The sequence below is a fragment of the Saccopteryx bilineata genome, chromosome 9 (assembly GCF_036850765.1).
Source record: "Saccopteryx bilineata isolate mSacBil1 chromosome 9, mSacBil1_pri_phased_curated, whole genome shotgun sequence".
Lineage (NCBI taxonomy): Eukaryota > Metazoa > Chordata > Mammalia > Chiroptera > Emballonuridae > Saccopteryx > Saccopteryx bilineata.
This window is the reverse complement of record NC_089498.1, coordinates 41,995,007-42,011,333: the sequence shown is the minus strand read 5'-3', so window position 1 is coordinate 42,011,333 and position 16,327 is coordinate 41,995,007. Positions and strand designations below refer to the sequence as shown.

General features: G+C 50.0%; 1 protein-coding gene across 4 annotated transcripts; it reads right to left on the bottom strand.

Annotated features, from left to right (window-relative positions):
- Positions 1–2,158: 2,158 nt before the first annotated feature.
- Positions 2,159–16,035, bottom strand: FXYD5 (FXYD domain containing ion transport regulator 5). 4 transcript variants are annotated; one of them, XM_066243742.1, is made up of 9 exons: positions 15,811–16,035; positions 15,069–15,129; positions 13,100–13,198; positions 11,814–11,867; positions 9,616–9,717; positions 5,895–5,930; positions 5,742–5,816; positions 2,441–2,486; positions 2,159–2,345 (listed from the first exon to the last, which is right to left on the bottom strand). In XM_066243742.1, the coding sequence occupies exons 2-9, from the start codon at positions 15,127–15,129 to the stop codon at positions 2,237–2,239; spliced, it is 582 nt and encodes a 193-aa protein (XP_066099839.1). In that variant the 5' UTR covers positions 15,811–16,035; the 3' UTR covers positions 2,159–2,236. The 4 variants fall into 4 exon arrangements, with proteins under 4 accessions (XP_066099839.1, XP_066099838.1, XP_066099837.1 ...); XM_066243741.1 differs by having other exon boundaries at positions 11,811–11,867; positions 15,766–16,030; XM_066243740.1 differs by having other exon boundaries at positions 11,811–11,867; positions 15,811–16,028.
- Between the last annotated feature and the right edge of the window lie 292 nt (positions 16,036–16,327).

Below are 16,327 nucleotides of genomic sequence, written 5' to 3'. Positions count from 1 at the left end.
GGGCTGGCTTTTGCCCTCAGCTCCTGTAAACTAAGACCCTAGAATGTTCTGCCTCTAAAAAAGTCTTTGTTTACCTGGAGGCCTTGGATCATCCCAAATATTTCTAACTATGGGATTGATGGTGAGGTCTTTAGGCCACAGGTGCCAGCTGAGCCTCAAAGGGGCTGAAAACTAAGGTGACCATGTGGGTTGTGAGTGATGTCATTGTAACAGAGCTCCCCTAAAAGCTTTGAACTCTGAGGCTTGCAGGAGTGTCCCCGGTTCATAGCACTTCATGCATGTTGTCCCACATTGTTGTCAGAAGGTAGCACTGTCCACAGCTCCATTGGGAGAGGACATCTGGAAGCTTTGTGCTTGGAACTTTCCTGGTCTCTGCCCACATGTCTCTTTTCTTGGCTAATTCTAATCTGGTTTCTTTCGCTATAATAAACTATAAAAACCATGAATATAACAACTTTCAATGAGTTAACTGAGTCCTTTCAATAAAGTAAGAGAGTCCGTTCAGTGAGTTAAGTGAGTCCTTGCAGTTGGTGTCAGAAATGAGAGTGGTGTTAGGCCTCCCAAGCTCTGTAGTGTCTTTGTGCAGACAACTGATGGTCTCCTCCGACAGAGCAGCCTCTGGTCTCTGGCTCAGAGCCCTCAGCCCACCGCTCAGTTCCCAGCTAGAATGCAGTTCATCTTTTCTCTTGTTTTCAATGGGCTTATCTTTATGGCTATCTTCTACTTATATCAAGCAGTACTGGTTTCCCATATATAAGTGTAACTTCTAAAATAAATGTATGTAAGTTAAAAAGAGAATTAGCAATATGTATGTGTATATATGTAATATATCTATTATACATGTATGAATGATATTCCCTCCTGATTGGTTAGGCATCTGTTCTGATTAGTAGGTGATGGGTGCCAATCAATAAATATTTCTAGTATTCTCCCTACATGTATATAATATGTATATCACATATATAATATACATATATTACCCATAATTTAAGTAAATACATAATGCAGAATTTTTATATCATATACTTACACTACAGATCATATATCATATGTTATTTGTTTTCATTGACTTTATCTTTCTGGGTATGTTCTATTTATACGAAGCAGTACTGTTTTTATATACATGATAGTTTCCTTTAAAATAACTTTAAGTTAAAATGGGTGTTGATTTCAAAAATAAAGGTAAATAATAATACAGGTAAATTAAAATTGTGGCAAACATTGAGATGACAGTTATATTACTTGATACATTGATATTTTCTTTTGTATTTGATTACTTCTTTTTCTTTCTTTTTTATTTTTTATGCTACTCACAGTCCACTAAATTGATTTTCTCATCCAGGAATAAGCCATGACTTGAAGTTTGTGAAATATCATTATGCAATCACCTGTGAACAGGACCTTGTCTCTTTACTTTGGCCTGATAACCTTTAAACCTGAGTCGAGGCCTCTGCCCCGAGCCCTGTGCTGCAGCGGACCTGCTCTGGCCTAACCTGGCTAAGCCCCTCCTCTCAGGCTATGGAACCCAAGAGCCTCCAGGAAGTGCCCCCTGGGGCCTGCGCTCTTCCTGAGCATGCTCTGCGAGCCTGGGACCCAGGAATTCTCCGCCCAGACTGCTCTGAGCCCTCTCCAGTGCCTATGTGGTCTTCTTGGTGGGCACACCCTTAAATCAAGAAGCAGCCCAATCAGTAGGCTGGGTGTGTGGATGAGGCTTGGATGTACAGAATGAAGCTTGGGTGTCCACACTCATGTAAGGTCCACACTCGTGTGTGTGTGTGTGTGTGTGTGTGTGTGCGCGCGCGCGCTGAAGGGACCCAGAGTGTGAAGGGGGTCACCATGGGCCCAGGACCTCCAATGAGCTTGCTCAGGTATGAATGTTACCTCCCAACGTTAGGGGTGAGCTGACATTGGACACCAGGCTCTGTGCATGGAGCAGGCCAAGGGTCTCCAGGTGACACGAATCCAGCACGGATCCGAATCCCTGCAGCCCCTCCCCAATCCCTCCCATTTCACCCCAAGCTGGCTTTACTCACTATTTCTTGCCTTGGTTTTTGAGTGTGTGACCCCTCACTGTAGTCCTCAGGAAGCCTGTCCCCAGCCCCTGCTACTTTCTTCCACCCCCCAACCCCCCAGTCATGAATGATCACAGACCACGAGACAAGGATTATGGCGCTTTACTTTTCTTTCTAACAGAATGGTCGATGTGAGGGCCAGTGCCTGGGGGGCGGGGCCGCCTTCAGGGCAGACGGGACTGGGAAGGTGGGGGGCTCAGGCTGTCAACCCCAGCTCTGGCTCCATCCGTGTCTTCCCTCTCAGGCTGGGCTTCAGTGACTACTCTGTAAGTTCTGCGAAGGGAGGGAGGAGGCGGGCATGGTGAGCTGGTGGTGGCTCGGTCTCAGGTGCCCATCGGGACATCAGCCCTCACTTCTGATGGGCTCACCTGTTAGAATTCCGGCATAATCTGGGCAGCTGCCTACACTTGCCACCTGTGGGTGAAGGGAATCATCCAATCATGAGTTGGAACAATATTCATTTCTGTCTGTATGTGCTCTGGATACTGGAGGACAAGGCCCATCAGCCATGCTCCTGGGGAAGCACCAAGGCAACTGAGAAAGTGATTGATGTGAGGCAGACAGAGGAGCAGGTGCATGGCCCAAGGGAGGCTCTTCCCCCACACACGGAGGAGCACTTTGGAAACCTTCCTAACTTGTGTTATTTATTCATTCCACAAATGTGTATTGTGCACCTAAGTGGCCAGCACTGATTTAGGCACTGGGGACACAGCTAAGAACAAGACTAAAATCTCTGCTTTAGTAGAGCTTTTAGTGGGGGAGACCAACAATGAGATAAATAACTAAGTTAAGTGTAGGGATGGTGGTAAGTCAGATGGTGATGAGTGCTATGAAGAAAAAGCCAGGAGCCTGACCAGGCAGTGGTGCAGTGGATGGAGCATCAGACTGGGATGCCGAGGACCCAGGTTTGAGACCCCGAGGTTGCCAGCTTAAGCGCAGGCTCACCAGCTTGGACCCAAGGTCACTGGCTCAAGCAAGGGGTTACTCGGTTCTCTGAAGACCCACGGTCAAGACACATATGAGAAAGCAATCAATGAACAACTAAGGTGTTGCAGCGAAAAACTAATGATTGATGCTTCTCATCTCTCTCTGTTCCTGTCTGTCTGTCCCTCTCTCTGACTCTCTCTCTGCCTCTGTAAAAAAAAAAAGAAAAAAGAAAAAAATGAAGAATAGAACTACCATATGACTCAGCAATCCCTTTACTGGGTATCTACCCACAAAAAAAAAAAAAAGCCAGGAAGGAGGCAGAAGACCTCAAGGAGATGAGGGAGTGGCCATTTGAATATCTGGAGAAAAGGTATTGTATTCCATGCAGAGTGAACAGTCAGTGCAAAAGGCCTGGGGTAGGGACAGGTGGGCTTAAGGAACAGCAGAGAGGCCGGAGGCTGAACCACAGTGAATGAGGGACAGTGGATTTCAGAAGACATAAAGAACTCCTGGCCACCACTCTTGCCTTTCCATCTCTGGCCTCTTCTAACCACTTTCATTATTGCCACATGCTCAGCTCGTTGCTGCATCTAGGGCTCCTCCCTCTACCTGTTTGGTTCTTTTAATCATCTTTCTTATCCTCAAGAATCAGTTTCAACTTTGTCATTGGAGGAAGAACCTCTCCCTGTCCCTCTCAGTCATGGCGTGTGGCTTTATTTTCCTCATGTTTACTATCTTTCTCTGTATCCACCCTGCTCATTAGTGCATTTACCTGTTTGCTGTCATCCCCTTCCGAGATGTAAGCTCCCCAAGGGCAGGACCAGCATCACAGCACAGGTTGGGCACAGAGCAGCTGCCCATAAATACTTGTCTTTGGAACAACTGATGGCTCCAGAACCAACATTCAGGCTCTGTCCTCACACAGACCTGAGTCCAGTCCTTTCCTGACTCTTTTATGCTGTGTGACTTTGGGCAAACCCCTCAACTCTGAGCCTCACTTTTCCAACAGGGGAGAGAATAGAGCCAGACACAAAATCAGGATCAATAAATACATGTTGCTTGACCCCTGATTCAATGAGGTTCAGGCATGTGTTAGTAATCTCTTTTTATTACTATCAGTGTTCTGCGTCCCACCTTAAGACTAAAAAGATGTGCTCTGGTGAGGTAGCTCAGTTGGTTAGACTGCAGTGATTTTCAACCTTTTTTTTTCCATGGTACAAACACACACTTATTACTAAGGTCAGTGCCCCTGACTAAATACAACCATTTTCATCTCATGGCACAAATAAATTAGTTACTAAGGGAGAAGAGGTCAGGGCCCCTTTTTCTTTAGTAATTAGTTAATGAGTGCGTGAGAAACAAAGGTTGAAAATCACTGGTCAGAGCACTGTCCCAATATGCCAAGGTTGCAAGTTCTTGTACGGTCAGGGCACATACAAGAATCAACCAATGGGCCCTGGCCGGTTGGCTCAGCGGTAGAGCGTCAGCCTGGCGTGCAGGAGTCCCGGGTTCGATTCCTGGCCAGGGCACACAGGAGAGGCGCCCATTTGCTTCTCCACCCCTTCCCCTTTCCTTCCTCTCTGTCTCTCTCTTCCCCTCCCGCAGCAAGGCTCCATTGGAGCAAAGATGGCCCGGGTGCTGGGGATGGCTCCTTGGCCTCTGCCCCAGGCGCTAGAGTGGCTCTGGATGCCCCAGAGGGGCAAAGCATCGCCCCCTGGTGGGCATGCCAGGTGGATCTCGGTTGGGCGCATGCAGGAGTCTGTCTGACTGCCTCCCTGTTTCCAGCTTCGGAAAAATGAAAATAAATAAATAAAATAAAAGAATCAACCAATGAATGCATAAATAAGTGGGACCACAAATTGATGTTTCTCTCTCTCTAAAAGAAAACCAATAAAAACGAAGGGACTAAAAAGATGCGGCTGTGCTTATTTTCCTGGTGACGAAGTCAGACGAGAGGTAGTGAAAGCTTAACCGATGGCTTGCAAACCGGGGGCCTTCATGTTTTACTTCATGTGCAGCCTTTTAAAAGCTTTAAAAATTAGTCTCTTTGCTTGTCAGTCTCTCTCTGCTCCCTTTCCCATGTGAAGTTGGGCCCTGAGCGGTCACAGTCCCAGCCCCTTGCCCTCTACGTGAGTGTTGGCAGGAGGCACAGGTAGGAGAGGAGGACAGGAGAAAGAGGTTTATACGTCTGGTCTCCTCCACCCTGCTCCCTCCTGGTTGGGTTACAGTGATGTAGTGGCTAAAAACCTCTACGACAGTTCCATCTCTCACCAGGTCCTGGCACAGCCATCACCCTCCCTCACCCCTTCGGGCCAGTGTAATCACAGCTCCCCATTGCCACTCGTCCTAGAGGCCGTACCATCTCATTATCCTGCCCCATTACATGAACAAGCCAGGCCAGTGAGGGGAAGAACCAAAGTGCCCCCAGAAACAGAGCTCCCCGCTGACCTGCAGCTGACCTCAGATGCATGACTAAGTCCAGCTGCAACCAGGAGAACCACCCAGCTGAGCCCAGCCTACCTTTCCAAATTGCAGAATTGAGAGCTAAGTAGATGGTTGCCACTTTAAATCACTGAATTCTATGGTGGGTTGTATGGCTATGAAACTAAGGGGTATGCATCATTTAAAATCACCTTGCCTAGGGGACTTCACAAACCTACCTCCCCACCCCGAGTCAGAGTGCACTCCAAGGACTCCTCCCTCCCAGTCTTGGTGCCCCTCCCATCCAACACCCCTTCTCACTGGTGAGGATGACAATGCCTGTGATGAACAGCACAGCTGCGACCAACAGCCCCTGTTTCCGGAGAGTGAACTCATCTGCAGAGAGAAAAGCGGAGCAGTACAGGGAGAGGGCCTTCTCCCTTCTCCCCCCCACCCCTCCCACGGGTAACTTACCATAAAAGAAGGGGTTGTCCTCATTTGAATCTTCATCTGCAGGGAACAGACAGGAGCAAGTTGAAGTTCAGCCAAGGTTTTGTTGAGTGAATCAGTGAATGACAGGGTCAGTGAGAGGGAACACCTGGATCTCAGCACTGGTGCACTTAGATCAAAACCCAAAGTCCTCACATGGCACTCAGTCTGGCTCCCGTCACCTCTCGAACTTCACCTCCTCACTTTCCCCACATCATTTGCTCCAGCTCCGCCCAGTGCTGCACGACCACTTCTGGCCTCAGAGCCTTGGCACCAGCTGCTCCCTCTGCCCAGAATCCTTCTCCAGATGTGCCCATGGTTTTCCCTTCAACTCCTTCTCAGAGAGGCCTTCCTGGCCCTACAGTTTACTCCCCTGTCCCTCACCCAGCTGTTTTATGCAACTTTAAAGCCACGTGACATATAAATGGTTATTATTTACTGTTCCTCTCTCCCCACTAGAATGTCTGATTCATCAGGCCAGATTTTTGTTGTCCTGTTCACTGCTGTATCCTGGCACCTAGAATAGTGCCGGCCTCGATGAATATTTTTGAATGAATGAATGAATATGACTCACGGGCATATCGTTGGGCTGGATGGTCAGGAAGTGTAAGAAAGAACCACAAGGGGTAGAATTATGGTGCCTCTAAAAACAGAGCTCCTTGCTGGCCCCCCAAATGATCTCAGATGCCTAAGTTTACATGAGAGCAGAAGAATCATCTAGCTGAGCCCAGACTAAACTTCCAAATTGCAGACTCAAGTTTAGTTCTCAAGAACGAAACAAAAGTTGTCATTTTGAGTCATTGAGTTTTGGCATGGCCTGCATGCAGCATTCGTTTATGAGTTCATTAATCTATTCAGATATTTATTTCTGAATAAATGTGTGTCTACCCTGTGCCCACCCTCTGCCAGCCTTGAAGTTATGTATTCACCCAAAATATGTTTGCAGAGGACTGTTCTGTGCTGGGCAGTATTCCAGGTGCTAGAAATACAGTGAATAGGAAATAGCCTGTTTACAACCTGGGACTTACTGACCAGCAGGCCTATGGGCAAGGTCTGTCCTCAAGTCTTTGTCTGGAGGCTACTTGGAGAGTGTGGTGCCTTTAGTGAGATCAGCAGAGAGAGTGGCCAAGAGATGGTGGAGGGCAGGAGTGAGCCGTAGAGGGAAACAAGGGGTATCCCTGAATGTCTGTATTTGCGAGAAACCCCTCCCCCACACCTACACATTTGGTGGGCAGGAACAGGTGTCCCTTATTCCAACCCCTGAAGCCAGTAAGGAATGACAGATGTGGACATACTGAAATAAACCCACACCCCCTGGTTAAAACCAGTTGCTCCAACCTGCGGATCCCTCTCCTAGGACCTTGTGGACTGCCCCATTAGCCAGGAAGTAAAGGATAACATCTGCAGAGCCAGGCCCAGAGCCTCCAGGACCCTGGGCCAGTTACAGAGACTGGGGGCACTTGGCAGAAAACATTTTGATATCACCTCTGCTTCTGAGCCAAAAATACCAGAGAATTCTTCTCTTTAAAAATCACACCTTCCCACACACACCAAAGGCCTGCCCCTCTGGCACTGTACAGTGTCCCCCGTGAAGTGGCTACTGCTGTCTGATGTCCCAATGTGAAGTCAGCAGACAGAAAAGCTGCCTCATGAATCCTGAGCTCTCCAGGCCAATCTCAGCGCCTCACCTCCAAAACATGAGCCATTACTGAAGGATTCTGACAGGTTTGGGAAAGGCTGGCCCAGAGGTAGGGAAGATCAACAGCAGGGGCAGGAGCAGAGATTATGGAAAACGTACAGGACAAGCTGGGTAGCGTGTGGTGTTCAGGCCCCTGGAACTAAAGAGCCTGGGCTCAAATTCTTGTTCTGCCACTTAGGGCTGTGGTCTAGACCCAGCAGATAACCTGTCTGGGCCTCAGTTCCTTCCCTGTAAAATGGGGTTCAGTTCCCACCACACAGGGTGGTTGTGAGTATTAGAGAATACACGACAGCGTAGCAGTGTCCAGCACTTAGCAAACTCTCAGCAGTTTGGCTGTTATCACCTACTTGGCACTCACTCCTCTATTTTTTTTTCACTCCTCCATTTTGGGGGGACAGCTTTCCCTTTCTTGGGTCGGTTGGGGTGGAGGGCAGGTACACTACTCCAGCTTCCCTCTCGTTCTCCTATTGTAACCCAGGCCACAAGGGGGAGCATGTCACCCCGTTCTCGCCTTTCCCAGGGACCTTGCAAATTCCAAGCAGGGATTCCGAGTGTAAGCTAAGTGAACCTTGGGAAGCTCTGATCGGGCAGACGACAAGAGCCATTTCCTCACAAGGTGAAGACAAGCTCCAGCATTAAAGAAACAAAGACAGAGGGAGAGGGGTGCTGTGGGCTTTGTGCTCAGGCTCTGGGCGACTCTGAGGCTCAGCAGCACCTTCTGCCACTTGACTCCGTGACCCGTCAGCCCCGATGAATTTCTCTCACACAAAACCACAAGTCTGAAACAGCACACTGTAACTCGGGTCAGCAAGGACCCGGAGCAAGTGAACTGGAGACGTGATGTTTTCCCAAATGGAAAGTGTGGGCAGAGTTGCTACACCCCTGCTCACCTGCAGAAGTTCCCTTCCCCAAGACCCTGTATTTCCATCTGTCGTAAAATTTTTAATAGACAGATTATGTTAGAATGAGGTATTTATTGCCACCACTGGAAAACTGTAACAATTATAACAATTGTCACGGGGGAATGGCACGGCCTTAGAGATGGTCTTCTCACACAGTGCCGAGCACTTCCCAGTAGGGGCTGCTCCTCAAATATGGAGCATCACCCTGGCATCAGAAGCTACCTTCATCTGGGCTCAGGCCCCTTCCCCACATCTCGGGTAATATTAACTACTCACTGGTCTTAAGGGAAACCACTTCTTCCCTGACTCTTGGTCTATGGAGTTCAGACAGGGCTGAAGTGTTCTCCAGCCCCACGGTGAGGGCACAAGACTAAGACCTGACTAATCAGAGCAGTCCATTTCCCAGGTTCCCATTGGCCAGGCACCAGCAGGTGACTCCAGCTGGGTAAAGGAAAGTCAATTCTAGACCTTGGGGCAGACAAAAAGAAATGTGCTCTAGCTGCTGAGTTTGTGACCTATACTGAAAACGTGGGACCATCTTTGCCACCAGAGGGGAAAAGCCACTTGACAATGAAGACAGCAGAGAAAAGCAAGTGGGTCATGATGACTTGAGCTCCTTGATCCAGCCATGCCTGAAATTGGTACCTCTAGACTTTACAGAAGATATACGGTCAATAAGCCCCCCCCCCCTTTTAAGTTGGGTTTTCTGTATTTTGCAATTGAAACGCTCCTGCTCTAACGAGAAGACATAGACAGGGAAACACCCACAGCCACAGTTCCCAGCACCAGCCCTGCGAAGGCACCTGAACAAGAAGGTCTTGAGTCTATCAGGCTTGGAAAGTGCTGCAAACAGATGCCCCTCTTGGGGACACTTGCTGCAAGTAAGCTTTTTTAAGATGTTGAGAAATCTAGCGGGAAAGAAACATGTTTAGCTTTATCTCAGAGTTTCACAAAGCACCTCTGGCCACAAACCAAAAAAACTCTTTTGGAAGATGTATTAACAATTCTTCAAACGCTTGCTTGGAGAATCGTCCTGGGGGAGATGATGACCTAGATAGAGAATTAAACAAAACTTGTACGTTGCTGTTCTAGTGCTTGGCTCTACCTTCTATCATGGTCTCGTAATCTTCCGGATCTGCGGTTACAAGCACATCTTCTCCCGCCATTTGCTGCATGTGGTTCTCTGTCTGCGTGGATGTTGCTTCTTCTAAGGTCAGAAGAGCAAAGAGGGGAGGGTAAGAGACGAGTGAATCGGCGACCTGCGGATCCACGGAACAGCTAGTGTCCCTCTCCCCCAATCCGCTAGCACAGACCAGACATTCACAGACCAAGTGGCCCTGTGGGGGTGAGAAGGGGGACTTGCAGGGCAAATTGGTGCAGACATTTCCAAGTGACCTTTGAAAACAAATTTTAGTTTTCATGTCCTTAGCCCCATACTATTGTGGGCAAAAGCAGGACTTTAGAGCCAGGTTCCTGGACCCTGATCCGAGCCATGTCACTGAAGTGCTGTGACACTGTGGACAAGGGACTGAGCTTACATGCCCCTATCTGTAAGGTGGTAATAATGATCATTTCTACCTCATATAGTTTGTGTGAGGATTGAATGAGTGAACAAGGGTAAAATATTTAGAACCAAACCAACACATAAGTGCTGTAAGTGTTTGATCAAGGAGGAAGGGACAAGGTTGCTCATTGTGGCACTGTGTGTAGCAGATAAAACTGGAAGCGACCAAGGTGCTCATCAAGATATGCATAGCTTCATAACTGTGCACAGGTACCCTGTGGAGAACACAGCAGTGAAAAAGAACAAGGTCAGTGTCTATATGGGAGTGTGGGAGCGCTTCCAAACATTACTTCACGGGGAGGGGGCGGGGAGCCAGTTGCAGAACAACAATCATATAATATCCTTAAGTTCACACAAATACACCTCCCAGTCAGCATATTCTCCAGGTCACACACACGGGATACAGCCTCACTGGGGAACTACCCCCAACTCAGTGCAAACAATGGGGGCCTCCTCGACATGGGGGGAGTAAGGATGGGGAATGAACAAGGGATTTTTTTGGGGGGGTATTTTTCCGAAGCTGGAAATGGGGAGGCAGTCAGACAGACTCCCGCAGGTGCCCGACTGGGATCCACCCGGCATGCCCACCAGGGGGCGATGCTCTGCCCATCTGGGCGTCGCTCTGCCGCAACCAGAGCCATTCTAGCGCCTGAGGCAGAGCCCACAGAGCCATCCTCAGTGCCCGGGCAAACTTTGCTCCAGTGGAGCCTCGGCTGCGGGAGGGGAAGAGAGAGACAGAGAGGAAGGAGAGGGGATGGGGTGGAGAAGCAAATGGGCGCTTCTCCTGTGTGCCCTGGCCGGGAATCGAACCCGGGACTCCTGCACGCCAGGCCGACACTCTACCACTGAGCCAACCGGCCAGGGCAAGGGGTTTATTCTCACCTATTACATCTTTATTACTTCCAAGGAGGATGTGTTTATATACTACTGTATTATTAAACATGAATGGAAAAAGTTGAGGAACCCTTTTTGAATTATGTTAGACTCTTAAGAAAAAGTTCAAAAATAATTTGCAAATTCAAAAAAAGGAAATAGATAAAGAGATTCAAAGAAGACGTGAATGAGGTTGGCACCTGGGGAGTTTCTGGAGTGTCTGCAAAGTTCTATTCCTTGACCTGATGGTGGTGAACAGGGTTCAATTAAGCATAGTTTGCTAAGTTGCACATTTATGGTTTTCATACTTTTTTTTACATGCATGTTATTTTTCATGATTCCAAAATATTTTTTTAAAGAAGTGAGTAGACATTTTTTTTATTATTCATTTCAGAAAGGGGAGAGGGAGAGAGAGAGAGAGAGAGAGAGAGAGAGAGAAAGAGAGAAAGAGAGAGAGAGAGAGAGAGAGAAGAGAGAAAAGGGGAGGAGCTGGAAGCATCAACTCCCATATGTGCCTTGACCAGGCAAGCCCAGGGTTTCGAACCGGTGACCTTCGAGTTCCAGGTCAACACTTTATCCACTGCACCACCACAGGTCAGGGGAGGGGGCAAAGGGGGTGTCAAGGAGAACACGGGGGTGGAGGGAGATATATTTGGTGGGACACTTGAATCTATGTAAACACAATAAATTAAAAATAAATAAATAAATAAGAAGTGAGTAGAGTTGGCCGGCCACCACAAATGAAATAAACCAGGGGATTCAGAGCTGCGGGGCTAACATGGGTAAACAAAGACCCAAAGTGTCAGAGGAGGGAGAACACAATGTCTGTCCCCGCCCCCGCCCCGGTCTGCTGCCCCACTCACCACCTGCCTTCAGCGTTGAAGTCTCAGGCGTGGACTGGAGTTCTGGGTGAACTGTGTCTGAAGTCCAGGAACAAGGAGGGAAGAAAGAGAAGATATAGAAAAGGCCCATGAATGAAAGTACGGGGAATTGCCATGGCAACCCAATTTTGATATAATGGAAATGACTTAACCCGAACGTTTCCTCATTTAAGCAATGCCATGCCAGCATCTCCCCTGCCTCGGGCCCGGCCCTCCCACAGATGCCCATTGCCCTTCTCAGCATCCACCTGCCTCTGAGAAGAGCACCGGAAGTTCCTTTGGAGAACCATCCTTTCCCAACTCTCAGTCTACTTGTCTCAGGGGGGCTGGCACCAGCCCTGCTGGAGGCTGAACATGAAAGCCAGGTCGGGCTAATCAGCTCTCTGGGCCTATGGCCACAATGATAAGCTCACAGTAGGTGTGTGCCCTGAGCTTGGTCAACGACACCTGTTCTGGGACGTTTGCTGGATTAGGGAAGGAGAAATTCTCTTTCCTCCAGAATCTTAGCAGATAGGATGAAAGCCGCAGGTATCTAGACACCATCTTGGCCAGGGGTCCCCAAACTTTTTACACAGGGGGCCAGTTCACTGTCCCTCAGACCGTTGGAGGGCCGGACTATAAAAAAAACTATGAACAAATCCCTATGGACACTGCACATATCTTATTTTAAAGTAAAAAAACAAAACTGGAACAAATACAAAATTTAAAATAAAGACCAAGTAAATTTAAATCAACAAACTGACCAGTATTTCAATGGGAACTATGGGCCTGCTTTTGGCTAATAAGATGGTCAATGTCCGGTTCCATATTTGTCACTGCTAGCCGTAACAAGTGATATGACGCGCTTCCGGAGCCGTGACGCATGCGTCCCGCGTCACTGGAAGTAGTACTGTACGTGAGCGATGCCGCCACATACAGGACTCCAGGAGCACAGGATGTGGATGACCACTAATGAAAGAGGTGACCCTTCCAGAAGTGCGGCAGGGGCCAAATAAATGGCCTCAGGGGGCCGCATGCGGCCCACGGGCCGTAGTTTGGGGACCCCTGATCTTGGCTGTATAAAAGAAGAATCTGCCTGAGAATAAAGCCAACACAGAGAAAACAGAACCAAGAGATGAAGACAGGTTCCTGATACCATCGTTTGAGAACCTAGATCAAGCCATGCCTGAAAGTCTATGCCTGCACTTTTCAGTTACACAAATTCAAGTTTTCCTGTTGGGTTCTGCTTGAGGTTTTTGTTGTTATTGTTATTTGCGATGACAAGATCTTACCAGACCTGTTGCTCTTTCCTGGGGTTTGAATCAGGGCATGACTGTTCACAGTGATTAAGTCTGTTGGAGAAATGGATGTGGCCTTCTCCGATACCTGTCCTGAGAAATCAAGGATGAGAAGCCGGGGAGAAGCCTCTGGTCTGCCTCTTTCCAACACCCCCACTCTGCCCTCCCTTCTGAAACTCTGTGGGGTAACTCAGGAGGTCCTCCAGCAGACAGCTATTTGATTGATCAGCTCTGGTGGCATCAATCCATCATCATGAAGTATGTTTTAAGAAATGTCTGAGCAGGCGATGGCACAGTGGACAGAGCATTGACCTGGGACACTTAGAACCCAGGTTTGAAACCCCAAGGTCGCCAGTATGAGCACAAGCTCACCAGCCTCAGCGCAGGGTCACTGGCTTGAGCCCAAAGGTCGCTGGCTTGAGCCCAAGGTCACTGGCTTGAGCAAGGGGTCACTGGCTTGGCTGGAGACTCCCAGTCAAGACACATATGAGAAGCAATCAATGAACAACTAAAGTGCTGCAGCTACGAGTTGATGCTTCTCATCTCTTTCCCTTCCTGCTTCTCTCAGTCTCTCTCACTAACCCAACCTCATGAGATGGGAGAGACAATTTAGCCCAGGCACTGGAGGCAGCCATGGCCCTGATCTCAAATCTCAAAATATGTTCCCTCCAGTAACTTCCTTGCTGCGTCAGCTGGAACAAGTAAAGATCCCACTCTGAGCCTCAGTTACCTCAACTGCAAAGTGAGAATAATTGAATCTACCTGTGAGGGCTGTAGAGAGTGTGAAATGAGATGGAGGGGGAAGAGTCTCCCCCACTGCTAACATTGAGTCAGTGCTGGATACAGCAACTGCCCTGCCAGGGCACAACCTCCGTCCTCTCTCTCCTGAGCATCATAGCCACCTCCTCCTGTCCTCTCTCTCCTGAGCATCATAGCCACCTCCTCCTTGGTCTCCTGCTCCGTCCACACAGTCTGCTTCCCAAACACAGCAGAGAGGGGAGCCTGGGAACACCTGATGCAGATCATGGCCCCACTGGCTCAGAACCTCCCCTGCCCGCACCTTTCACCTGATAAAAGCCCAAGTCCTCACCCTTGCCCATAAGTTCCCTCTCCATCTGGTCCGGTCCCCTCTGACCTCTCATATTCCCACCCTGCCCCTTGTTCACCCCAACCCAGCCACTGCCTCGCACGCACCATACTCGCACTCATCATACTCACTTACCCCCCTGAAGGAATACATGAAAACCAGTTCTATCCAGGAGAACCGGCACAGTCAGGGGAGGGTATGCTCTGGGTTCTGGGGACAGGTAGGATGAAGGATGACTGCATCTGAGCTCCTCCACTCACAAGCCTCTGGCATAGGCACTTCCCTTTGCTGAGCCTGTCTCCTCATCATCAAGCAGGCAGGGCAATATGTATAGTACAGTAAGGCTGAAGCCAAGGCCTGTTCCCACACACGGCCATGTAGAAAGCACCTGCCTGTGTGACCTTAACTACTGCCTTCAGGAAGCACTTCCCAGGCAAAGGAGAGGCATCTCCAGCTCTTGGACTAGCTCTGCCTGACTCCCCCCCTTTGCCTCGCTGTACATCACAAGGGTATCCAGGGTACTGCTCTGCTGGGAGCCCAGGGCTCCTCGATGCTGAGTAGAAAACTGACACGGATCTCCCCTCCAAATCAAACACAGTTCTTGGAGGTGAAATGGACACTGCTCAGCAGGACAGGCTCTGGCCAGACTTGTTGGAAGCGGCCAGACTTGTTGGAAGCAGCCACCCAAGGTCTGAGGTGTCCAAAAAGAGTGTAATCTTGGCCCCTTTGTTAGCACCCCCCAATTCCTGGTGCTGGCTCAATAAAGGGGTGAGGAGAGAGGACAGGGCATCCTAACTCACTAGCTGCCCACTCAGCAGTGCACAGGAGGTAAGGTTGGGGCTTCCGGAACAGGGTAGAGACAGGGCTGGGCCTTACCTCTGGTAGGAAGAATTAGGCCAATGATGGTGAGGAGACACAGGCGACCAGAGGGCGACATCTATGAGGATAGCAGGAGCTGGGATCAGCCATGATGTCAGTAAGGCAAGCCCAGGGTAGTCCCCCGGGATCCTGTGGCCCTCTTCCCTGGCCTGAGCAGCTCCCTCTGGCTTCAAGGACCCCTACCAGGGCTGACAGGAGAGTCTCAGAAGTGAGGGTCCCCCTCTATCACCCTCTTCTTCCCTCCGTAAGTCCCCAAAGAAAACAAGACTCATCAGACCAAATTGGGCTTCCAGCAGCTGCCACTGTACACGCGCACTCCTGAGGCAAAGAAGCACTTACCCCACCCAGACTGACCCTGCTGGGCACAGGAATAGATCCTTGGGGCCTCTTCCCTCCCTCTGGGGCTGTCCCCAGCGGAGGAGTCAGCAAAGAAGGGAAAGAGGAAGAGTGAGTAATGTGCTTCTGCTATCAGAGGAAAAAGTGAGTTGTGTCAGGACCTCACTGCGGGGACAATAGAGCAGGATGCTGGGCAGATCTGAGAAGGACTGGTCCGAGAGGAGTAGAGGAGAGCTGGGGAGACTGAGGCAGGAGGGAGAGGAGCAGGGCAGCTCACCATAGCTGTAAAGCGGAGCAGGCCAGAGAAGTGAGCATGAATGGGGGCAGAGAGGATTCGTTAAGGCCTGTCTTTACCCACCTGGGCCCCAGGCGAGGGTGGAGGAGAGTCGAAGGAGACACTTACGTCCGAGCTAGGGGTCCTGAGCCGGCAGCCTCGTGGAGAGAGGGCAGCGGCTGCAGCTGCGTCCAGTCGGAGGGTGTGGCCAGGAGAGCGCTGGCGGGGCGGGCGGGCGGCCGGGCGGGGACCCAGACGGGCTCAGTCATTTCCTCTTGGGTTTCCTGGCCTCGGAGCCCGGGGTGGGAGCAGGAGGGGGGAGACGCTAAGGGTGACGGGGAGGAGGGCAGGGGTAAGAAGCAGGGCTGTGACCTCCACCCACCGGGCCCGTGGCGGGCAAGTCTTGGTTGGGTGGGGCTTCTCCTCGGTGGGGGGCGGGGAGAAGGGGAGGGGTCTATTAGGGTCTCCGGGCGAGGAGGAAGGAGAGGCGACTGGGGAGGGCGGGGAGGGGTGGCTGAGGGAGGGGAAGGGAAACTCGCGGGGCTCGGAGAGAAAGGAGGTGGCTCATGGGGAAGGGGAAGAAGGAGGAACACCTCTGAAGACTTGGGCGGGAGCTACCTCAGGTTCAGTTTTGTCCCTCCCCCAT